Here is a 25,791-nt window from a genome sequence, read left to right on the forward strand (position 1 = left end):
TTTTTGGCTCCGAGCAAAGCTAGTTGGCACAGTACCTTCCAGCATTTGTTTCTGATGCATGTTTTCTTCTCCTTTTTCCCCCAGATTGTGTTGCCTCCTCACCTGGAAAGGATAAGAGAAAGACTGGCAGAGAATATCCACGAGCTCTGGGTTATGAATAAAATTGAGCTTGGCTGGCAGTATGGTCCGGTATATGATTTTGAAATTTATTCTCAGATTCTGTTCATAAATCACTTGGAAAGATAACATTTTCTTGTTGAACCTGCTGTAGTGTGACACGAATCAATAGAATTGATTTTTTGTTTTTGAGGCATCTTAGCTCTGTGTGTCTTTTTAAAAGCCAAAGGGAATGCAGTAATGGCAGACTCCCTGACTAAAAAGTTACTAGTATATGGATTGAAAGTTTTACTTTAAAAAATCAAGTTAAAAAATAGATAATGAGTCTTCATTTCACAGCTAGAAAATAGCAAAAACAAAAAGTCGAAATTGGAATGAAAATAAATGTCATTTTATTTTTTTTTCTCTGATAGTCTTTTCTTAGCCCAGAGCATGTAGCAACAGAGACCTGTGGGCTGTTGGCTTCATGGTTTGAGGGCGGTGTGGCCAGTAATAGTTCTATATGGTTCTAAATACTAAATGACGGTTTTACTTTTTAATTTGTCAGTAAAACTTTGCTTAAAATAAGCACACAATTCTATGACATCTCAGTTTGTCATAAATGTATTTTACCAGGATCTTGTCGATACTGTGCTTTTAGACTACTACTCTGCTAAGTATCTCAAAGACTGGTCTGCTTTTCCACGATCGACTCAACATGGAAATTAGTCCATTCATCCATGACACATCAGTGTGTCATGTTGAGCTCTGAATGAAGTATGTGATTAGTGTAGGTAGTCATGCTAACTGTCCATGTATTTTGTCCTTTGACTTAGAGTCCCATGTAAAGAGACAATCAGTTTGGGCTGTTGTTACAGAGCACTGGACTCTGGTTATTATTTCAGTCTCCTTGGTGGGAGTCATGCAGAAAATTTCTATAGAGTCATCTTAGCAGAAGTTACATGGCTGTGAGGGAGCATTTCATCAACTGGAGATTACAGTTTCTGCCTTCTACTTTACATAGTTTTTCTTTTTTACTTTTTTTATCTTTTTGAGAATATACTTACATCATTTTCCTTGCTCTTTCCATATATATATATGTATATATACATATATACATATATATATGTATATATACATATATATGCATATATATGTATATATACATATATATATGTATATATATATATGGAAAACATATGTGTATGTGAATTTGTCCTGAAGTATAACTTATACAGTCTGTATAATGTTACTTGAGTGTAGGTTTTCAAGGCTATCCATTTGGTATCTGGTAAGATTCTCTGACCTGATCTCAGCATCCCTTAGGCGCCTGCAGTACCACAAACTCACATCAAACTCCCTGATCTTCTGGCTCTTAAAATCTTTGTGCCCCTTATTTTGCAGTGTTCCCTGAGCCTTAGATGAATTTATTTTGTAGATATATCCATTGAGACTGGGCTCCACAACTCTGCATTTTGTTTGGTTGTGGTTTTCTGTAATAGTCTTCATCTGTTGCAAAGAAAAGTATTCTTGATAATTCTTTGTCCTATTACCATGCATATCTGTGTGGTAATAGGACAAATGTTTAGGTAAGTTGTTAAGTATTATGCTGATTTGATAAAGCAGTGGTTGTGGGTTCTTCTTAAATATCCATGACTTTATTAGCACTGAGTAGTTTGCTAGGTTTCTAGTACCAGGCATGTTTTTGATCTTATTGGGTAGATCTTGAGTCTAATTACAGAGCTGTTGGTTACTACCAGTACATTTGTGCCACTACTGTCCTGTAGGATTATCATACCATGCTGGTTGTTGACTTGGTTCATAGGTGTCATGGATGGTGTACAATTGTTGGTGGCCTCTCTACTTTGGAAGCTTGCATGGTGCCTTCTGATACCATGAAAGCTAGTCCTTGGGGAGGAGGCATCCAGTTCGGTTCCAGCTCATGGGTCTCTGGGCTGTGTTTCTGAAGTACATGGTGTCTTCAACAGTAGACTTACTTTATACCTTTGATGGGCAGGGGCAGCCAAGGACAACAGCGATAGGCTGTATGTTTGGGGAAACTCTTGGATAGCTCTGCAACATGCCACACTAGCTCAGTTACTAGAGCATGAGACTCTTTTTTTTTCAACTGTATAATTTCTGAAACTCAGTTCCAAATAAAGATTCCATCCTCCACAAAATAATGTTCAGACATTGCTTAAACTGGCAAAGACTGAATACCTTCCTTTGGGCATCATTCTTTGGCTTTTTCGTTCTTCGCTTGCTTTAGTTTTTGTGAGATGATAGGAATTCACTGTGTGGCCTGAGCTGGCCCTGAATCCCATGGCCATCTTCCTGCCTTAACCTCCCATTTGTTGGGCTTACAGATATGAGTCACCTACCTTGCTTGGCTTCATTAAAAACCTAGGAAATAGATAAATGCTAAATATAAGATTGAACTATGGGCTAAAATCACCAGGGAGAGAAGTTATCACTCTGTCAGCTGCTAGAGGAACCATGGACAAAATTCACCAAAAGTTTCAGTGATAGTTATAGGCTTGTAAGATTAAAAAGGAGTATGTGCAAAAGAAAAAAAAATCCCACGTAGTGGCAGCCATTTATTGGGCCCTTGCTTAGACAAGATGGTTTTTCACAGGATCGTAAGATGACCTCAAACAAATGGTTTCTAGCATCTCCTAGTTATGTGTTTTGCTTAAAACAGAATGAAATAATTCTCATAACAGGTTGGTTAAATCTAGTGCCATTTAACATCACATGGGCTCTTCTTGCTACACACCAAGCCCTCTGAGTTTCCAGGTACTAAAGGAAACAGTGTTCTCTCCCACTAAGATGCATCCTCCAGTTCTCTTTTCACTTTCTCTGTTGAGCCTGAGTCTCACCAAGTTAGCCTGCCTAGGTGGCCTTGAATTCACTCTGGAGCTTAGGCTGACCTTGAACTTGAAATCTCCCTGCCTTAGCCTCTTGGGTAGCTGTGATGATCAGGCCTGAGTCAGTGGGCTTGACTGTTTGGCTTTTGGGGACTTTGTGTTTAGTTGAGTGACAGACGTACAACATCAGAGTGAAAAAGAAATATGTAGAGCTTCTTTTTAAAAATCAAAGAAGGTTCTAGGTGAACTCAAATACCAGAGGCAGGGGAGATAATTTGGCAAGCAGAGACTTATGGTCTAGGCAGAGACTTAGCGTGTGTCAAAGGAGGTAGAAGAAGAAATGGGACATTTCTTCTAGTGACCTGCCAGTGGCACAGCGTGGTCATAGGTTAGAGCCCCAAGGGGCCATGGTGCAGAGGAAGAGAGGTGAGTCTGGCCATGAAGACAGAAGGTATGTGGCAAAGAGCTTTGGTCGATGTGTGATTTTATTTTATAGGGGACTAACGTGGTGAGAAGTGATATGCTTTTGTACCCTGCACTGGGGCCCACAGAATCTGATAGTATGAAAGCATGAAACTAATATGGCAGCAGCGTAGAGGGTAAAACAGATATTGGAGGAGAGACGGGTTTCTGATACCCTGGTGCCTAGATGGGAGTGGTAAGTCATTGCAGGCATGTTTCCAAAGTCAAGAATAGGCTACGGTAAGAGAGGGAAGGGATAGGCAAGATAGTACTCATTCTCTTCACCTAGAAAGCATGGTAGTGCTGTCTCTTTCCTGGCATCAAGGAGAGAAGTAATGGAGACTACACAGACAGGGGATTATGTCAGCGCTAATTCATTGTTGCTTGTTTAGAATTTAGGACTCAAGAATTGGAGGCTTCAGTTCAGTTTTGTAATTCTGCTTCATTTGCAATTCCTATTCATTTCTAATGATCCAGAGAAAGAAAGGAATAAAGTCATGATTTCTAATTTGGCTCTAAAGATTAAAAAAAAAAAAAAAAAAACCCTCATGTTTGCACACTTTTTCAGTGGCATATATAGAACCTGGTAATTATCCCCATGGAGTAATTTGTTCCCTCACAGCTTATGGTTGTCATCAAGGTGCCACCAGGGCAGGGATGCCTATGTAATTTAGGTCTTTACAAAGATTACAAAATTTGAATTACTGAGCCAAGAATAGAGAACATCTTCATTAATTCCTTCCTTCAATCTTGAATGTAGTGTGACCATTAATGCACTTGGCTCTTACCTTTGGATTTTACATTCTTGGATTCAATCACACGTAGGTTAAAAAGATGGAAAAACAATTTCCATTGGTGTTAACTTTTAGTTCTTCCAATGTTGGAAGTCATTCAGAGGTGACTTACAATGTGTGCAGGAAGGGACACATTCCATGGGCTCTGTATACAGACATTGCCATCTCAAAGAAGGAACTTGAGTATCCATGAGTAATTTTGGATCTGGGTTCTAGCAAGCTTGAGAAAATCCTACAAGCAGATCCCAGTGTACATCAAGGAACATTGGCAAAGGTTTCTGTGAAGAAAGTCTTTACTCTGCTGATCAGTCTGTTAAGGTCATGAGTTCATTTGTAATCTCAGAAGGTTATTATGAAGGCTGAAATGAGCAACCAAAACCACCTCAGAGTTTATGTGTGTCCAGTCATGTTGCTTATTCATGTCCCTGAGCAGATTAATTCTAGATGGAAAAAGTACTACTAAATAAATCTAGTCATTGCCATATCTTCTCATAGAGTTCATTACTATGTTAATGCCATATATCTGGGGCATGGATATTATCTAAAGGCTAGAATGCCTGCTTTGGTTTTCTAGTTAAAGAAGATAAACAATAAATCAAGTAAAGATCTACTCTTTTAGGCACGGTTGCAGGCCTGCAATCCCAGCATACAACAGGCTAAGGAGATCCTGAGTTTGAGACCTGTCTGGGCTACCTAGTGAATTCAAGGCTGGTCTGGGCTACTAAGAAAACCCCTCCCTCCCAAATGATCCAATTTATTACCACATAATATTATGCACAATTAAAATAGTAGGGCCAGTGGGCAGATTACTACATTAAGAAGTCAGATGGAATAAACTTCATGGAAAAATGGGAGATTTGAGCAGATTCTGGAAGGAACCCAGTGAGCATGCTCATGAGCTCATGGAGCCAGCATGGCAGAAGGGTGTGGGAGCTGAGAACTAAGCTATGCCAACGGGAAGAGAGTAGGGAGTGTAGACCATGCCAGCCTTTCAACCGACATTTGAAGATTGCAGAAGCTTCCCAAGGCCAGCTGTCAGGGAGTTCTACCTCCCCGTTTGTCCCCACACAGCTGTGTTCCACACTGGAGGCTCCTCTATACTGATTTCCCTTCCTGTTTCAGGTTAGAGATGACAACAAGAGACAGCATCCATGTCTGGTGGAGTTCTGCAAGCTTCCGGAACAGGAACGCAACTACAATTTGCAGATGTCGCTCGAAACCCTCAAGTGAGTGCCTTTCTACTTTATAAAGTTCAGATTGCCAAGTATTGACATTATTTATTACTTTGATTCTGCTGGGAAGCTATTTCTACTGTAGAAAGTTCCATGAAGTGCAGGTGGGTTGGATCAATATTTGTTGGGAACTTGACTTTGAGTTGAGTTGGTTTTCTTTGTTTATACATGGCTCTAGAGTTGTTTGATGGTTGAATCTTTCTAATTTATTTATTTATTATTTTGTCTGTCTGTCTGTCTGTCTGTCTGTCTATCATCTATTTTCAAATTCAAACTTCATCTACCAGTGGGGTATTTACAGTGTTCCTAAGAGGGCAAGTCTTAGTAGGGTAGAGTGTTCTCTTCCTATGTAGGATGGATATGGATAGTCAGAAACTCTGTTCCTGGTCTTTATCAGAGGGTCATGAACTATGCTGGTCAGCTCTGACTTCATGCCTGGGCCTGCACCATGAGCTGGAGGCTAGAGAATTCCCCATGCCTGTGGGCCTAACACTTGAACCACTTGGCATTCTTCCCTGGGCCTACAGCTGTGGCAACTAGGACCCATGAAAGACCACACAGACCTATGGGTCTTAAACCTGGGTCAGATCTGGTCCTACCCTGCCTCCACAGCTGCTACTGAAAGCCCTGAGAGATGTGGTGGTCCCTCTTATTTTTATGTATTCTTGTTGTACCTCAGTATTTCCCAAATGGAAGCCTATGATTGCTTAACGGAATTAAAGAATACAAGAGTTCTAGAATCTAACCGTACTGCTTGGAGTGTGTACCAGAGACTGGGCTAGTCACAAAATTTACAGGTCTGTACTGATTTTTAGATATGAAAATTAAGGGGTTGGAAATATTCATGACAATTTAAAGGAGAAACTTTCATAAATGTAACAACTTAAAAATAGAGGCACATACATTATATATCCTGATTTAAATGTTTTAACTTTACATAACAGTTTTTACTATATTCATTTACCATGGCACCAGACTGATAAAATAGAAATGAAGAGAAAGTTAGCTCTACCACAGTTATCTTAAAGAACACTGATTTAATGTATTTATGGGCATTACTTACAGGAGTTAACCATACTTTTATTTTTGATGATGGGCTTTCATACAGGGAGCTGCACAGTATATATGTGCACATCTCTGCATATACACACTTGTACATACATGTACACACACACAGACACACACCAGAGATTGATACCAATGCCTTTCTGAAGTACTTGCCACCTTATTTTCTGGGACAGTCTCTCACTGAACCTGGAGCTCACCAATTCAACTAGACTGGCTGGCCAGCAAGCCCCAGGGATCTTTTCTCTTCTTTGTCTGTCTCCTTGGTGCTGTGTTTATAGACATGTACTGCCACACAGGCCTTTTAAAACACGGGTTCTGAATACTCCATTGAAGTGTTCATGCTTGCAAAGCAAGCACTTGACTCAGAGCCATCTCCCCGGCCCCACTGAATCTTTATTTTTATTTTTTTCTTTTCCTTGGCCAGTAGAGATTTGGGATATGCCATCTTCCTGTGAATAAATAGTGTGACTGTGGCGGAATAGATAAAGGGATATGTTTTCAGATTGTATTTTAAAATTTTAATGTTTTTGAAAAATTGCGTAACTTTTATTATTATTTATAGTGTGTGTGTGTGCATGTGTGTTTGTGTGTGTACACCTGTGGAGGCTAGAAGAGGTGTTGGATCCCTTGGAGCTGGGGTTACACTACAGGTAGTAGTGAGATGCCTGACACAGGTCTCAGGAACTGTCCTCTAGAAGAACAGCATGTTCTTAACTGCTGAGCTATGTCTTCAACCCCAATATCCTCCGCTCATCTTCATATCCATCCTTAGTATTTTATAGAACTAGTTTCAGTTAAATTAGTCCCTTATCTTAATGTACTTCTGTATTTGTCCCTTTGTTTTCTGATTGCTAAGAGCAAGGAGTAATAAACACTGAAGCTACTTACCACAGACTCAGAGTACAAAACCCAAAAGATGCTTCCTAGACTAGGCTAGGGCTTGGGGCATGCCTCATATCGTGGGTGCAGTTTAATGTCATGCAAATAGACACATTAAGAGTGAGCTTAGGCTCTGTTGGTCACTTCCTGGAAGGGATATGTGCACTATAGGTCAAGGACAAACCTATAGAAGGCAGACTGTGACCAGGCTGGTTGAGCTAAGGATTGTATTCTATGTCACCATGAGCATCTCTGACACTCTGCAGCTCTGGCCTTGGTTTGCAGTCATGACATAGCATTCGTACATTTGTTCCATAATTCATGGTGGTTTGTTATTTCCCCGTATTGTACAGTATAATTTAGTTAAATTTGCAGTGCATCCCTTGTCACTTTAACAGTTGACAGCTAGGCCAGCTGAGTGTAGAAATGTACAAATTTGCATGGAGTGTGCTAAACCTTTGACTGCTGTGTATAATCTAATCTCCTTTCTAACAGCTCCTGGTGTCTGGTTTGATGAATCAGTAGACGCCTGTGTGTAGTGTTTTCCCTGAAGGGAATGCTAATGATTCTGCTCATGACTTTATTCTGAACATATCCCTATTGCATCGCATAGCTAACTTGGGTTCGTGTATATGGATCCTTTAAAAGTCAGAGTAAGAAGGGAAAAGCTTGCTTCTCCCACACATATTTACACTGTCAGGCATACCAGGTTCTTGGAATACATGCACGCATGCCACACACTCGGGGCTGGGGTGGGGTAGGAGAGAAACTGCTTCAAGACAGACTCACATAATATATTATTATAAGGAGAAGGGAGTGGGGCAGGCAGGCAGGAGAAAGGTAGACATGCTTATACAAGAGAGAGAGAGAGAGAGAGAGAGAGAGAGAGAGAGAGAGAGAGAGAGAAATAGAGACAGATAGATAGACCAGACAGACCACACACACACACACACACACACACACACACACACACACACACACACAGGGTTAGACAGAAAGAGGCATAGTAGAGACATGGAGACATAGAGAAATATTCAGATACAGAGAGAAAGAGACATGGATAGAGAGACACACACTGGGTTGGGTGTCTATGTAGTTGGAATGGGCTAGCCCACAGAATCAAACAGCAGTGCTCAGAGTCCAGTGGATTCTTCCTGAAACATAGTTCTTACCTGGGGGTCAGTCTTGTGCTTTCACACAGTCCAAAGTCAGTCTATTTAAATGTTGTTCTCAATCAAAAGACACCCTCTTGGAATGATCTGGAATAAGGTTTGACCAAATACCCGCATAATGGGACTGCAGTTAACACTTAAAGCTAATGAGTCAATACACAAGAGACATTTACTGAGCTTAGAGTAGATGTCAAGCTTGCCCAGGTTTCCTTTTTACCTGTAACCTACAAATGTCTGTCTTGTCGGATCATCTCTGCTCTCTCCAGCACACATATCCACAGACCTTGGCTATGTTGTCTGCCTGGAGTATTTTCCTTCTTATCTCACCTTTATGCCAGCGAGGTATTATTACAAGCCTTATTTTCAAGGCATTAGTTATTCTTACTATGGTAGATATCAAAGCTATTTATAAAAAAATGTAACTTGCTGTAGTTAGAACTTTATCTGGTTTTACTGAAATCCTTTCCGCTCTCACACTCTGAGAGCTGCAGGAGTTCTGTACCTTGGAGCATGCCTTATCCACAGTGCTAACCTGGCGGATCCCCACTGCCTTGTGCCTTTGTTCAGGCCGGGCCTGTGATGGTCTACTCTCTGTGTGAAGTGAAGCCACACTTTCTCTGGGAACTGTTTGCTGGAAAGAGGATTAAAAGGCTGCGTGGATCTCTACTGAGAAGGTCACACCACAGTTTGCAGAAGCCATTGGCTCTCTTTAGAGCCCATAGGAAATGGCTGGAGAGATGGCACAGTAATTACAGACACATACTTCTCCTGCAGAAGAACCACAACCTTCTGTAAATCCAGTTCTAGGTAGTGCACTCATGTGGAAATCCCACACATGGACACATAGTTAAAACAAAATAAAATTATAAAGAATAAAGCCATAAGAAGATGACATATACCCACTGAATTTGCCACTGGTTAGGGACCTTTGCAATCATCATCAATATGACTGTCAGCATAGACTCACAGCCCCTACCTTTGCAAAGTGTAATGTTGAGGCACCAATTTTCCTTCATAGCAGCATAAGAGCTGTTAAAATTCATATAGGACATACATCCACACATACACCAGCTTAGGAATTATGATATAATTAGATTTCTTGGTGAACATGTACTCACAGGCTGATTACCTAAATTTAAAATAAATACAAAAATTCTTGTCTAAGCTGGCTTTGGCATTTCCAGTTGATTGTTTCCTAGGCCCTCTGCACGTTTCATTGATCTTGAGACCTGGATCTACTGTCCACTGCACAGGACTCAGCACTCAGGCATTTAACAAATACTTACTGAATGGAGGATTGAACAGGGGACAATGGTTAACACACTTTCCGCTTCAGGACACTGTTATTGAGTAAATGCAACTTGGATTCACTCCATTTGACAATTTTCTGCTCTTCTGTTGCTGGTTAGCCTTGTTCTAATTGTTAAATTCTTTATTTTATTAATAATATTTTTCTACTTACCCATCCATCCATGCAATTATATCTAGATGACTAGATAAAATATATGGGCAGACATCATGTATGTATATGTCTAGATCAAGGGATGGATCAGGCAGTCATGGGTTCAAGTAAGTAGTAAGTGTATTCATTGTAGCATTGTTTGAAACAAAGAAGGAAATCGCCATGAAAGACTATGAAAAGGAAATACGTTAAGACATTTTGATAGTTCCAACAATAACAACCAATAATCCACTTCAGCGATGAAATGGATCAGCAGTTAAAAGCACTTGCCACCAAGAGCTTGACAAATGGAATTTGATCCCCAGGACCTATACAGTGGGAAGAAAAAACTGACTTCCACACATTTTTAACTGAACTCTACTCATATGTGTGTCCCTCTCAACAAACAAACAAACAAACAATTTAAAACCGATAGATAGGTCTGGAGAGATAGTGCAGCAGTTAAGAGAGATAACTGCTTTGGCAGAGGATCTAAATTCAGTTCTAAGCATCTGCATGGTAAATTACAGTCATCCGTAACTCCACTTCCAGGGAGTCTGATATCTTCTCTGACCTCCACAGTCACCAGACATGGACACAGTATACATGCATACATTAAGACAAATCACTTATAAATATAAAGTAAATCTTTAAAATGTAGAGCACAATAAGTCTCTTTGGGGATTTAAATTTATCAGCTTTATGGGAGAGAGCAATGTCAGGAAGGTTGTAGTAGACTATGGACATATCAACTTACAGAGAAATAGCTCCTGCATGTACTCATTAGGGTAAAACGTAGAATACAAGTGCCAGCCCTCGTGTGCAAACCCAGGCATCCGATTTGCCATATGCAGAGACTTCCACTTCGGCACCACACAGAGGAACTGGAAATGCTGGGTGTTTAGAGACAGAAACAGAGTTATTAGAAAAAGCTGTGTGTGTGTGTGTGTGTGTGTGTGTGTGTGTGTGTGTGTGTGTGCACGCGCGCGCTTTCTAGTCCTAAGGGTTTGAGCCATTCCAGTGTTTATTGTCTTCCCCTTACTTGGAAGTAACATGGTGGATATGTGTTTCCTTTACCTTTGGAAGGAGAGCCTTGCACTCTTCTTGCAAGGTGGATGATGTGGTATAACTCCCTCATGGTCTTATGCTGACAACTTTTGGATGTGGGGACCTGGTTCTTTAGGCTCATCTCTGTTCTTATTGCTTTCCAGGACTTTGCTGGCTTTGGGATGTCACGTGGGTATAGCAGATGAACACGCTGAAGAGAAGGTGAAGAAAATGAAGCTGCCCAAGAAGTAAGTTGAATGGTTGAATGGCTTGCCTGTACCTGGTAACTGTTGTGTATCTTCAGCACACTGGAATAAACCTTAGAGGAGACAGACAGATCCGAGCTCTTGGCTATGCAGTGCAGATTTTAAATTTTAAATAGATTGAGGAGAGAGCTTAGTAGTCAAACACTTGCCTTCAAGCATGTAGTTAAGAGTATAGATTACCAGGGATCGTCCTGAATACCCAGTGGGCATGATGACCTTTCTTGCAATTTCAGCCTTAGAAGGTAGAGACAGTGTTCCTTGAACAAGCTGGCTAGCAAGACTTGTCATATGGTAGTGAACTCTTATTTTTATTGAGAGACCCTTGCCTCAGTGAGCAAAATGAGCAAGGAATGGAGGATGATTCTAGGCATCGATCTTGGGTGTCTACATGCTCACAAACAAATGTTCATGTGTATACACACAAGTGGTGTCTGTATACATACAGAAACATATGCCCACATGTACACCACACATGTGCACATAAAGTGTGTGTGTGTATACATGTTCATGTGTGTGGTGCAGGTTCATGCATGGTTAAAGGCCAACCTTTCTACCTTGTCTCTCTGCTACTACATAAATCAGGACAGCTGGCCCATGAACTCTTGGAAACTCTGCCTCTCTATTTCTCATCTCCCAGTAGGGAACACTGGAATCACAGATGCTTGCATTCTATAACTGGCTTTCACCAGGTTCTAGGGGGATTCCAAACTTGGGTCATCAGGTTTGTACTTTACCCACTGAGCCATTTCTCCAGCCCCTTGTGTTTGTGTTTTGAAGTGATACCTTTTATTTGTTTGCCATGTATCTCAAGGAAATAGATCTATAGTGTCTAGACATCCAAGTCACAATCTGTTAGGAATTGCTGATTCCGTTTTCCCTTAAAACTTCATCTCCAACCCATCTGTACACACTGCATTGCCTTCTCTGCCCTCTCTTTGAAAAGATGCTGTCTGCTGAGTGTTCTTAATGGTCAGTTTTTTCCTCTTGAAATGGTCCTTTGTCTTGACTCAAGATTGCCAAGGAGTAAGGAAAATCCCCAAGCAAAAAAGAACCACATCAGTATTTCACCACTTCACCACATTGATATTTATTTTAAAATAAACAAAAATAAGTGAAATAATAGAAGAAATACATGCCTTGACATTCCCAATTCTAATTTCTGTTTCAAATTAATTCTGCTCTAGTTGTTTTCTGGAAAGTGTTGTTTGAGTATTCTCTATACCCTTTCCACGAAAATGTCAGCCAAGCGTTCATCTCTAGATATGCTTCCAGCAAGACATGTTGTTCATATCTCCACTGTGCAGTCATCTGGAGTGCCCCTATTTGTTTCCAGGCCCCGAAAGGGCGATTTGCTCCTCAAATGTAAAGCTAACATCCATTTAACCCAGACTTCATCTTTTCATGTTTACCATGTATCGTTCACCACACAGTGATTTCCCGGCTTCATTTAACTTGATTCATACTAAGTAGGGTGAGGGTGGCCGGGAAACACAGGGACTTGCTGAGTGGTGGTGGTGGTCTGCCATGCTTTGGTTCCACTTTAGTTGGTCTGTTTTAGGCTCATTTACAATACCCCCTTAGGCCTTTGGGAATGGAGTATAAAACTGGTCTGCCACTTAACAGGACCCCCATCTGCTCATCCAAGTGATATTAAGGAATTTTTTTGTTTGTTTGTTTACATCTTCATAGATTTGATGCAAGTAGAATGGGCAGTTCAGCAAGATTTGTCTGGTTTACTTTTGTTCTCTCTTTCAGAGAGTATTTTAAAAAGAAACTCTACTTTAAAGAAAACCAATGCCCAGACTATAATTTTTATTTTATTAGGTTTTATACATGTCAAAATAAAACTAGAAGATAATTACAAAAAATGTTGGTTCTTTGTCAAGTGAATGGACTGTAGTTACATATATTCATAGTTATATATTATGTATATATATATATATGTAAAATGAGGTAATTTTATAAAGTTATTGTCACAGGGAGTACACTTGTTGAAGTGGGTGTATTAAAAGCTATTCAACAAATATATGAAATGAGAGATGGATGTAGTAGCTGATTCTGATAGGACTTTTTCAGAAAGTTCTAGAAGGTAGCATGCATTGTATAGATAGGTCTGTTACTGAAAGGCTACAGGATTTTGCTTTGCAAGAGTTGTTACAAGAATTATTTCTTTATTGTCTGTGAATTTTCAGGAATCAATCTGAAGCTTTATTTCACGCTATCTAGCTTCCAAGATTAACATCAACTTCCTTTTATTGAAAAACCTGAGCTCTTTGTTTTTTCAAGATAGTATGTTATGACAGTCATTGGTTGATTGATGTACCTTATCAAATAGTGTTAGCATGATGAAATGGGTATTTTAAACCAAAGCACATTTATATGTTTCTTTAAAATACACATTTTGAGTTAATGATTAAACATTGTGTGTGTGTGTGCACGTGTGTGTGTGTGTTCATAATATGTGACCGTGGCCATGCATGTGCTAAAGCATGCATGTAGAGGTCAAAGTACAACCTCAGATTTTCCAACTTGTTTGGGGCAAAGTCTCTCTTGTCATCCACCTCTGTGCTCACCGCACTAGCTGGCCCATGAGCTTTGAAGTTGGTTTTTTTTTTTTTGTCTCTGCTTCTTCCTTAGGAGTGCTAGGTACTTAGTAGTGCATGGTACTACTGTATTCAGTTTTATTATTGGTTTTAGGGATCCAAACTCAGGTCCTTACTCTTGAATGACAAGCACTTTAACTCAGTCTCTGAATTGATTCCTAGTTTCTTTCTTAAGGATGACTATTTTAGAAATGTCTAGCTCCCTGTGAAGCATGTATTATATGTTAGCAGCCTCAGATCCAGCTCTTTGAATGTATGGTTTTCAAAGACACCTTCACTGCATGAGATGATTTGAAGTTAACAAGCAGATGTGAAGAGGTTTGGGCAAAGGGGTAGTAGGTACCTTAGTTTGAGTGAGATTATTAGTTATTCAAACAAACTCCTTTAAAGCTACCTTTCTTCTTTCCTTGTACAGGGTGATAGAAACACAGGTGAAATAAGCTATAGTTTATAGTCTGGGATGATGGCTCAGTTGGTAAACTGCTTGCCTTGTGCATATGAGTTTGATTTCCTGGAACCCATGTTTAAAAGGCTGGGCAAGGTTGTGCACACTTATAAACACAGACCTGAGCCAACTGAGACAGGTGGATTCCTGGGGGCTTTCTGGTCATCTTGTCTAGTCTTCTTAGTGAGTTTCCGGCCAGTGAGAGATGCTGTATCAGAAAACAAGGAACATGACACCTGAATAATGACATCTGTCCTTCACACATGTATATGTGCATAAGTGTGCATACACACACACACACACACACACACACACACACACACACACACACACTCACAGAGTCTATACCTGAAAATGAGTGTCAACTACTTTTAACTCAACTTCAAATTAACAAACATAAACATGACTTCATGTTTCTCACTGAGATCATTCACAGATCAAAACAATTTGGGGAGAACTTTATCTAGGAAGAGAGCTAAAAATATCAGGATTGCCTGGTTTCACATGAATAGAACTTGTCTGTAATGTTTTATTAAGAAGGTATCCCTCCCTCCACCCAACCATCAAAAGAGTCTCCTTGGTACAAGTGGCACAAAAGCTTTCTGTTAGCTTCCTTTGCCCAGAGCTATCATTTTCTCTTTGAGGATGGCTTCTATGAGTGTTTGTTGGCTTTAGTCAATGATTTATAGATTGATCTTGCCCTTGCTGATAACTAGTTAGGTGTAGGCCCCTCAGTGCCCACTTAAAAACTGGGTATGCTAGAATGTTCATGTAATCCCAGCAGTGGGGAGGAGGAGAGATAGTTGAATCCCTGGGCGCTCATTGGCCAACCAGACTAGTTGTAGTTGGTCTGCTGAGAAACCCTGTCTCAAAAAACAAGATGGAGATAGATGAAGACACTTGACATTACCATAAGCCTCCACACACCGGAGCACATAACACACACACACACACAAACACACACACGGCAAGAGTTGAAGAAACAGGGTTGGAGAGATGGCTCAATGCTTAAGGAGACATCATGCTTTTATGGAAGACCTGGATTTGGTTCCTAGCCCCATGTCAGGCAGCTAATAACCACAGGCAAGTCCAGCTCCAGGGATCTGATGCTCTCTCTTCTGGCCTCAACTTGTGCATTCTTTCTTACTCTCTCCCTCTCCCTCACTCTTTTCCTTTTTCTTTTTTTTTTTTTTGATTTTATTTATTTATTTTACATATGTGAGTACACTGTAGTTGTCTTTAGGCAAGCCAGAAGAGGGCGTCAGATCTCATTGCAGATGGTTGTGAGCCACCATGTGGTTGCTGGGAATTGAACTCAGGACCTCTGGAAGAGCAGTCAGTGCTCTTAACCACTGAGCCATTTCTCCAGCCCCCTCACTCTTTTCTAAATCTAAAACAAACAAACAAACAAACAAACAAACAGAAAACATGAAGAGAAAGCCCTTAAGGGTTGCTCATTTTAAATAATCAATACTTTTGAGCCTCAACTATTAAGAGCACACAGCTGTAGGTCCTTTGTGCCTTTCACATATAGATAAGCTGTCTCATTTTACATTTTGCTGGCATGTAAACAGAAACATAAGGACCCCGTGGCTTTTCCTAGCTACCTAAGTAGCAGCTGAAACAAAAGGGGCTCAAGCTTGCTGACTGCTCTATAGGTCTGGTCACCACAGTCTTCAGCATAACAATTGGGATTGGATGGACCAGGACAGGACTTTCATAGGATTTCAACAAAAAGAGCAAATTGAAGTTTCTCTGTTTGCTTTGCAGTTACCAGCTGACCAGCGGATACAAGCCTGCCCCAATGGATCTGAGCTTTATAAAACTAACCCCGTCTCAGGAAGCAATGGTGGACAAGTTGGCTGAAAATGCTCACAACGTGTGGGCCCGGGACCGAATCCGGCAGGGTTGGACTTACGGCATCCAGCAGGTACCAGAAATCTCTGAGTGTAGACGGTCATTGTTTCCAACAGAAGATATGAATCATGGCTTTTTAAAGATATCTCATCTAGATACACCTTTGTGTGCTAATCCTTCTGGATGAAGCATCTCTGCACCACTAGACTGCTGAGGTTGCTCTGTAGGTACAAGAGTTAAAGTGCTTCCCTCTCAAGCTTCACCACCTGAGCTGCACCCCCACCACCCAGGTAAAGGTAGACTGGGAAAACTAACTCCACAAGGTTGGCCTCTGGCTTCTGCTTGTGTACTGCAGTATACAATGTCCCACCTCCAACCATATATACAACAGTAATAATTACATTAAAAAAGAGTTAGGTAACCATAGCTCTGTGTTTGGCATGACAGCATGTGCTAACTGAGCCTTGACCCCTAGCTTCCATCCACTAAGGAGATCATATTACACGAGTGGTTTGTAGCATGGTTTTGGGCATTCCCTTCCTTGAGATGGTTTAGAAGGGACTTTTGAGATACAAAGACTGAACTACAGTAATAATAAATAGATCCACTCTTCCTGAGCCCAACTCTGAGCCTCAGATTTCATTTAAGATTTTGTTCTGTGTTGTTCCTCTGAGTAATAAGATGATGTATACATGTTACAGAACACCCTTAGGGGCGGGCAGTAGACTATAAATTACTTCTCCTGTGCAAGCTGGGTATGACAACATCCCCGAAGAATAAATAAACTCTGTGAACAACAGCCTTGCATCTGTTCGGGACACCAAATGAGTTTTTGTTCAATGTAGGAGGAAAACAGGTGTTCAGAATTTTCTAGATTTTGAGTTGAATGGATTAATAGGCATGGATTATTTCCTAAACAGAAGGACTCACGGGAGTAGCTGGAGAGGTGGAGGCAGCAGAGCAGAGGGTGAAGGCAGATTTTAGCCGCATCCCTTAACCACATCTTAATCTGTCTTGCTATTAAAATTCTGCTTACCACTGTTGCCCTCATTAACAAAATATCTGACTTCATTGTGTAATGCAAAAGGCAACAGCAGTGCCTGGCAACTGACAAATTCCACGACCATTTTTTATGAGATGCTGCCACCAAGCTTAGAGTTTCATAGTTGCCATGTGCAACTCACAACATTTCCACCAAGGCAGAGTCTCTCTCATTCCCACTTCATACACAGTAGGGACAGGACCAAAGGGAGAAGAGTTTGCCCAATGCTGTCCAGCCAGCAGATCACAGAATAGGACCAGGCTCAAGTCTTCTGACACCAGCCAAAGATCTTCACTTTCTTCTTATGTTGTCTCTTGATAGCTCATGGTGAAACACCTATACTAGAAGATTTTTTTAGGGGAAAAGTGGATAATTGCTCAAAGACTTAAAATGTGTTTCCATATAAAAAGTAAAAGATTGTTTAAAAATATATTTGCAAGGCCTTCACCATTTTGAGGAATGGTATATGTTTATGGTGTGTCTCTGTGTGTGTGTTGTGTGTGTGCATGTATGTGTGTGTTGAACCTTTCCTATTGGCCCCACATGTTTGCAGCCTAGTGTCTGAGTGATAAACTGAGTTTTCATTTTCTTCTTGGTGACATTACCTGGTTCAGAAGTAGGCTGTGAACTCTTGGAGAGAGTTTCCTCGCTTGTTTTTTCTCTCACAGTTGGTCTAAAAGTCATGTGTGCACAGAAACCAGGGCCTCTCTGTCAGCAGTCAGACTCTTGCTATTGACAGTCCACAGACTACAGCTCCATGTGGCTCCCAGGGTTCTAGATTGGGAAGCTGAGAGGGAAGAGCTCAGCACCAGGTCAGAAGTGAGGGGAACAGGCCACAGGGTTTGAAGATGTGTTGTCAGGAAGCCCTGTGAGGTGTTGCTTGTTTTGAGAGAGAGTAGCTTTGAAATGCCACTGTTCCCACAAATGACCCATGTGACTTGTTTCCCCCCACAGCAATAGATGGTCAGGCATTCATTATAAACTGTGGGAGGAAGGGAAGAAAGAAGAGACACAACAGAATTCCTTGTGCCTGTCCAGCCCTTTAGCTTTTTTTTTTTTTTTTTTTTTTTTTTAAATGTGTTTGATATAAGGTCTCACTGTGCAGTCAAGGATAATATTGACTTGAAATCCTCATCCTTCAGTTTCCCAAGTCCTGAGATTACAGGCGTGTGACTCCAAGATTAGATATTTTTTCCCTAAAGTGTGTGTGTGTGTTTGTGTGTGTGTGTGTGTGTGTGTGTGTGTGTAAGAGAGAGAGGGGGAGGGAAAGAGGGAGTGGGGAAAGAGAGATATTGGCACTTCACCACCTCACAGTTCCTCCTAAGCCAAGATGGAGTAGAAACTGCTGGTGCCTCCTTAAATATGGAGACTTTGGCTGTTGGGGTTGTAGCACTGTGAGCAGAATGCTTGTCTCACTTGTGCCAAGTCTTACCTCCCATCCCCAACACTGCTACATGGCTCAGATGACTGCAAACCTTCTCCCCAATACAGGATGTGAAGAACAGAAGAAACCCTCGTCTTGTTCCCTATACTCTTCTGGATGACAGAACCAAGAAGTCCAACAAAGACAGTCTCCGAGAGGCAGTGCGCACGCTGCTGGGCTATGGCTACCACCTGGAAGCTCCTGATCAGGACCATGGTACTGGTTTTGCTCTGTCACCCTTGTTTACAAAATCATGTAACGGGTTTTCAAAGCTAAAATACAGAGGGAGGGTAAGAATACCTTTTGCTCTAGGTGTCCACTCAAGGCCGATGGTCTAGGTGGGTTTTTTTCCCCCCTGAAGGATTAGATCTGTCTCTCAGTGGGTCGTTCAGGGCTGTGCATCATTTCTGCAGGACTCACCTTCCCATGTAGTCAATTGTCATTCCTCTGCTTGGCGTCTATTTTATGTGCAATTCGTCAGTTTAATTTTGATCAACTGACAATTTAAATTTGAAGATCAATTGTGGGAGATTGACCTTTTAGTTATAGTTCACCCTTTTATGAACATGGTATATGACATTCTTTCTTGTTAGTTTCTCTCGATAATTTTTTAGAATAAATTTTTAGAATAAAAATACTTTATTTCTTACACTGGTTTAATACTATTGTAGGTGAAATTAGTTTCGATTTAACTGTGGTGTTCTGTAATGTGAGAAATAGTTGTTATTTGTAGGTTGATTTTATATTCTCTGATCTGGAAGGGTATGTGCATATATGCTCTGTTTATTTTTATAAATTTCAAAGAGTTCTCCCTAGATAAACAAAGTCTCGGTGTTTTCCTTTTACAATCATTGTGTCTTACTTTTTGAATTGCTGAGTGTGTAAGGCATCATAACAGTGTGTAAGAGAAGCAGAGACACTAGTAGCTTGGCTTACTAGCAGTCTAAGGGAAACATTTTAACACTTCATTGTTAGACTTTGTAGTAACAATAGATAAGATTTTGTTTGGGTATTTTTTTTCTTCCATGCTTAGGACCAAAACTCAGGACATTATCCATTCTAGACAAAACTCTTTATCTTTGAACTAGTTCCCTGGATTAATATATTTTCTTTCATTTTTTTTCTTTTTTTTTTTAAAAAAAAGTTGATTGACTTTGCTGCTTGACAGTTTCATAAATGTATATATTTTTGGATTACTCTTGCCATCTTATCTTTCTACTCCTGACATTATCAACACCTGAATCTCTCAGTTTCTGTCCTGATTCATGACTTTTACATTGTGACCCATTCAGTTTACCTAGGGCCATCTTTATGACAGTTGGGTTGGAACTCTCCTTTGGAGCCTAGTGGGGTCATCTCGAGGTACACAACTGTATGCAGTGGTCCGTCCCCTTTTCTTTGAATCTACTAATAGTAAATAGTTCAACAGATAGGGATAGTGCCCCTGTGCTCCTTCTCCTCTCTCCATACCCGAGAATTGACTGGCATATTCTTATGCAGACCCAGGGCTGAAAAGAAATGGTGGATAAGGGCTCTCTAAAGTTCAGGAACGGAACGTCATGGAAGGTATGAGGAGGCCGTGGAGTGCAACTTCTGGGCAGGAAACTGTCATTAGAGTTAGGGACTCTCAGTAGCTAAGGAAATGCTCTTTTTAAAAACAGGTATCATTGATCACACTGAACAGACCTCCTAGTTTGCTGCGAGAGTTTACCATGAATAGTTGTGAAATGTTAATGTATATGTTTTTGTCACTTGCAAAGAAGAGTATTTATTTTCTCTTTTATTCTTTTGACATCTTGTAAAGTATTGATATTTGAACACTAAACCAAGTTTTTTATTTCTTGGACAGCTCTAGTTAGTCCTGATATATTATCTCATTTTCCTGTGTACAGCTAAAGCTGTTTGCTAATAACTTGTACAGAATCTTCACATCCATCTTCATAAGGGATGCTGGTGTAGGAATCTCCTTTAATTTCCTTGTGTTTTAATAGACTGTAAAGCTGATAGAGGAGAGTAGGTCTGCTTCTCCATTGTCAGCCTACCTTCTGGAGGAATCATCTGTTTTGTTTCTGCTTTCTTCTTTTTTTTTTTCCATAGTCTTTACCAGTTTTTTATTGACACTCTCTGAGCCCCGAAGTTATTCTTTAGGAGAAGAGTTTTATTATGTTTACTGATAAACCCATTTGCACAATTGAACTAGCCGTGTTTACTGGCATAGAATTGTTCTTTAGGACCCAGACTTCTTTAGCGTCAAGTTCTGTTGTCTTTTCCTTTTTCCCTGTATATAGTACTATACTTTGTGGTCTTTGCATACCTTAGAACTTTTGTGAGAAGCTGAACATTTTAAATAATATATTGTGGCAACTCTGGATTTAGTTAATCATGCACATTGTGACCATTTTCTTAAAAATTTTTCAGAGCTGATGTAGAGTGTGTTTGTCATGTTGTAGAATGGCCCCTTAGCTAGGGATAGACTGTCTCTCTAGGGAGAGGCTGTAGCTTCCTGTTGGGACTGGCTCCTAACGTCTTAGCCAGGAGTTTGTAATTACACCTTAGCATTTGTTTGTTGCTTGCTCACAGCCTTGAGGTCTTTCATAGATGAGGACAGATGGAAATTCTGCTCAGGTCTTTCCTGAATTATATGCACAGCTAGGAACATAAGCATAACTCTGTAGATTTCTAAAAAAAATGAGAGATCCCCCCCCCCCACCCCTCATGCAACATGCTGTGGCTAGCTCGGCCCTGTGCCCCTGTCATTTTGTTTGCTCAGCTGTTGTTTATTACAAAGTTAGTGCTACCTGGAGCAGCTGCCTGTGAAGGAATTGCCCCTGCTGGCTTTAACAATTGTCCCCGTGGAGAAGAGTGTTTGCACTGAGCTAACTTTTAAAGCAGGTTGAATACAGACAAATTTGCAAGTGAGATTTAGAACCAGGAGGTAAAATGTTGACAGTTATCTCTGAATTGGCCTTTGGAGGCATCTCAGCCCTGCTCTGCCTGCCTCAGAAACTTGTGGGTTGCTGGTTTGTTTCTGTGCCGGAGGGGCTGTTGCTTTTTCAATGTATCTTGGAGCTGGAGAAAGGGCCCTGTGGATGGCCATGGTAAAAATATCACTGAGTCCATGCTGTGGGGACTGTCACCTTAGGTTACTGTTATGTTTTATAAAACCAAGGATATGTTTTGTAGAGCCTGATATGGTACGGTAGGAGGGGTTGTCTCAGCGGTCTCATGCTGAGGCATTCCCCGCCCCCACCCTCACCCCCACCCTCATCCCACCCCCACCCAGGTACCAGCCATATGACAGGTGTAGTATAGAATAGAGTTTATTTGGTGGCATGAGAAAGGGAGTTGAGAAGGGAGTAGAGGCAGAGAAAGGGAGGGGACAGAGAATTCAGTTAGTTCTGTTGCAACAGGAGATGAGATCACATTTTTCATGTATAGCTACACCCTTGAACCTAGTAATATGTCTCCCTCTTAGTAGATTATGCATAGCACATTACAAAAGTAGATTACAAATGGTTAACTCACCCATGCCAGGTATAATTTATGGGAGACATTGTTTTCTGAGTGAGAATATGAACCAATCAAAACATCAGCAGTTGGAGAACACAGTGAGACATTTTCATCCAAACAGAGTATGTATGGCATAATTGTACACAGAAGAAAGACCTAAGAAATGGTTCTGTCCTTGGGCCAAATGTAAGGACACGTCAGGAGACAGCAGCCATGCATGACCGGAAGATAATTGAGGCAAAAGTTGAAATATATTGAAGACCTAGCTAAGATTCATGGAAATGTTTGAGCAGAGAGTACCAGCCTCAGGATGTTGTCAGGCAGGAGCTTGCTATGCCATCCCAGTTTACCATAGAAATATAACTATGGTAACAGAGAGAGGGGACAGATTGGTGGGGGAGGGTGCTGGAAGGTGGAGAGACTAGTTTGTAAGCCTTTGGGAAAACTGCGATTTTTCTAAAGTAGAGATTAAAAGGTGTGAAAGATTTTATGGTGTAAAACCACATCAATCTAGTGATTACTTAGATATGATTAAAAACATCAATTTGTGGCCAGAGAGGTAGCTCATGGGTAAAAGACCTGCTGTGGAAAGGCTGAAGACCTGAGTTCAAGTCTCTGGAACCCCGTTAATGTAGGAGAGAATAAGACTTTACAAAGCTGTCTTCTGACTTCCACATGCACACTATAGCACGTTATCCTCACATTAATAACAATAAATAAGGATTTTTTTTAAAAGAAGCATTAGTTTGTAACTTACTCTTCTGCTTGGCTTACATTTGATTAAGTTAAATGCAGAAAAGGTTGCAAAAAAATCAAGTCTAACTTTGTGTAATTGGTTATAGCTTTGATTTAGTCCCCACTTTTCAGGAGAATGCTCACATATTCTGAATGAAACACGCATCAGTATTTGAGTCATGTGGTACCTTCGGAGTGTTGTTCTCAATGATGTATTAAAACATCTGAAAGTGGAATATGTTCTTATTCATTAAAAGATTCTTATTGAGATTTGAATGACTTTACTAAACGTAATGCCAGGACGTTGAAAGGGTGGGTGGCTCGGTACCAATTATTTTTAAAGCATGATATAAATACACCTGGCACATTCTAGATAATGTGAAAAACTTTCAGAGACTAATGTTGCCTTCCTAGCTGCTGTGTAATTTTGTCCTTTTCAAACATAGTTAGGTCTCACTGCCCTCTAGTGGTTGGTGGCCTCTAAGCCTGTGGTCTGGTGAGAAAATTGGATTTTAGACTATAACCCAAGACTTTACCCTTAATCTTGTCTGATCAGTCACAATGTACGTATTCTTTGCTAGTTCTGTGGGTCCAGGGAACACAGTCTTTGATCAGATCTATTTCCCAACTTTCTTGATTTGAGTTTCAATAGCCTTGATCATGTCCAGGAGAAAGGTACCTGCTAAAGGGTGGTTCTTCTTTTTTTTTTTTAAATGTTATATATTCTATTTATTATTTCAATATAAACATAATTTGTCAAACTCACAAGTTAGAGCTACATACTAAGTGTCTATAAATCAAGCACAGTGTGTGGCTTTTCTACTTGGAATGGAGTTCTGTGTCTTTGATAGGGTTGTGACTCTTTGGCCTGCCTTGGGTCTTATGCTTGAAGATGGGGGAGATTTGTTTCTTAAGCCAGCTCAGCAGGTGCTTGAGCTCATGTGCTGTAAGAAATGCCAAATACATTTCAGATTGCTTGTTTTCTTTAATCCCTGTTGGTCTAGATTTTCATTTTATCTGACGTTGTTGTTTTTTAATCCAGAAGCAGAATGACAAATGATTGTTTCTTTAAACCACGGCTATTTATCTTGAAATCCAGAGAGTGAATTGTGAGCCACTTAGACATTTGCAGGAAGATCTTCAGACTGGTTAAATGAGGGATAAAAATTCATCTCTGTCAAATGCCTGCATGATGGTTTCTGTACATTGTAGCTGACCCTTGCTACTTTGTGTTCTTCTTCCCTCTTCCCCACTTCAGTTTCAATTCCTAACTCTAGATAGGAGAGAAACAAGGGCAGAGTAGAGAAAGAAGTTAGGAAAATCCCTGAATCTAATTTCGTTCCTTTTGTTTCTTCTTTGACTATGGCTGCTAAGAAACCGCAACCAACTTCCCTAAACTACCAATACCTGTCCCTAAGAGCCCTAGCATTTATATACTCTAAAGTTCCCAGAATTCCAAATGTCACACAATCTCAGAAACTATTTACAGCTGGCAAAACCATGCCTCTGCTAGAGAGCAAGGCAAATCATGGTCATGGTCAGTTTGATTCAGCCCCACATCCCTGCACCTGGGATTAAAACAAAAAACATTTCCATCTAATATTTTTGTGTTTTTTTGAAAAACCAAAATTCCAAATTTGCCACTATAGTGCGTAGCATGTTCATTCAAGTTCAGGCTGAACACCAATCTGAGCAACAGTATTAACAAAGCACCTAAGGCCAGGTAGAGCTGTGCCTGGACCAAGGGATCAGGAAGCTACTACTATTGTTATCTCTGCTAGATCCTGGTATTGGTTTTGGAGTTAGGGTCAAATCAAGGGCTATATATTTGTTAGGTTGAGCTCCTTCCTGTGGCCCCGGAATTCTTTTCTTTGGGTTAGTGGGGAAGACTCATGATATGTCTCAAAACCAGAGGGAGAAATTCAGAGTAGGTTTTGGAAGAAATGATATGTCATACTTAAAACAAAACAAAACAACAAAACAAAACAAAACCCCGTTATTTTTAGTTCTGTGAGCATGCATGTCTCTGTATGCATGTGTTCCTGACTGTAGTGCCCATGGAGCCCAGAAGAGGGAGAAAGATCCTTTGGAGCTTTAGTTAGAGTTGGTCGTGAGCTACCTGGCTTGGATGCTGGAATTGAACCCAGGTCTTCTATAAGAGAAGTATGTGCTCTTAACTGCTGAGTCATCTCTCCAGATCCTGTCATAAGCTTTTATGTCAAGTTTGGCTTCCAAATATTTGGAATGTTTTAATCAAAGAATGTTTCTGTTTGCTTTTCTTGACCCTAAACTTCATAATTATGTCCCAGATATGTAACAGGAGATAGTTACTCCTGGACACTTTAGTAATTTGGTTAAGTAGAGAGTGGAACATCGCATACCTTGAAAAAGCATGGCTTGAATTTTTCAGTGATACTTAGTTTAATTTAACTAAAACTCAGGAAACTTTAGAAATAAGCTCTGTGTGAACTTCATACTTCATGTTCTAGATCTCTTAGATTAGTAAGGCCTCAGCCATTACTTAAGAAAGGGTTAGTAATTTTAGATTCCTGCCTAAAATTTCTTCTTTTTTCTAGCCTATTATTTAGATTTTTGCCTGAAATGACTTTTTTTGTTCCAGCCAAATGCCAGATTCCTGCCTACAGTACATTTCCTTGTCCTTGGCCAATGTCACATTCCTGCTAGGCAGCCCCAAAAGCTCTCCACATCTTTCCCTTTTTATTGCATAAACTAGACTGAGCCTGTCTTAGGTCATTCTGACAAGAATGCCTTCCTTACCCATTGTGGACTATGCATTATCAAAAGCAATGCACTTCTGTGCAGAATCTTACCTGTACTTGGCTTGCCAGCCT

The 25,791-nt window shown here is 40.5% G+C and overlaps 1 protein-coding gene across 1 annotated transcript in view; it reads left to right on the forward strand.

Moving 5' to 3' along the window:
* The window catches only part of Ryr2 (ryanodine receptor 2), a 566,557-nt gene that overhangs the window by 324,065 nt on the left and 216,701 nt on the right, over window positions 1-25,791 (forward strand). Inside the window, exons 23-27 of the mRNA XM_076939363.1 lie at window positions 85-189; window positions 5,342-5,445; window positions 11,223-11,306; window positions 16,143-16,302; window positions 18,763-18,910. Of these exons, the coding sequence (XP_076795478.1) occupies window positions 85-189; window positions 5,342-5,445; window positions 11,223-11,306; window positions 16,143-16,302; window positions 18,763-18,910 (601 nt within the window). The remainder of the gene's footprint in view (window positions 1-84; window positions 190-5,341; window positions 5,446-11,222; window positions 11,307-16,142; window positions 16,303-18,762; window positions 18,911-25,791) is intronic.

The sequence above is a fragment of the Arvicanthis niloticus genome, chromosome 8, assembly GCF_011762505.2.
Source record: "Arvicanthis niloticus isolate mArvNil1 chromosome 8, mArvNil1.pat.X, whole genome shotgun sequence".
In the NCBI taxonomy this organism is placed as follows: Eukaryota; Metazoa; Chordata; class Mammalia; order Rodentia; family Muridae; genus Arvicanthis; species Arvicanthis niloticus.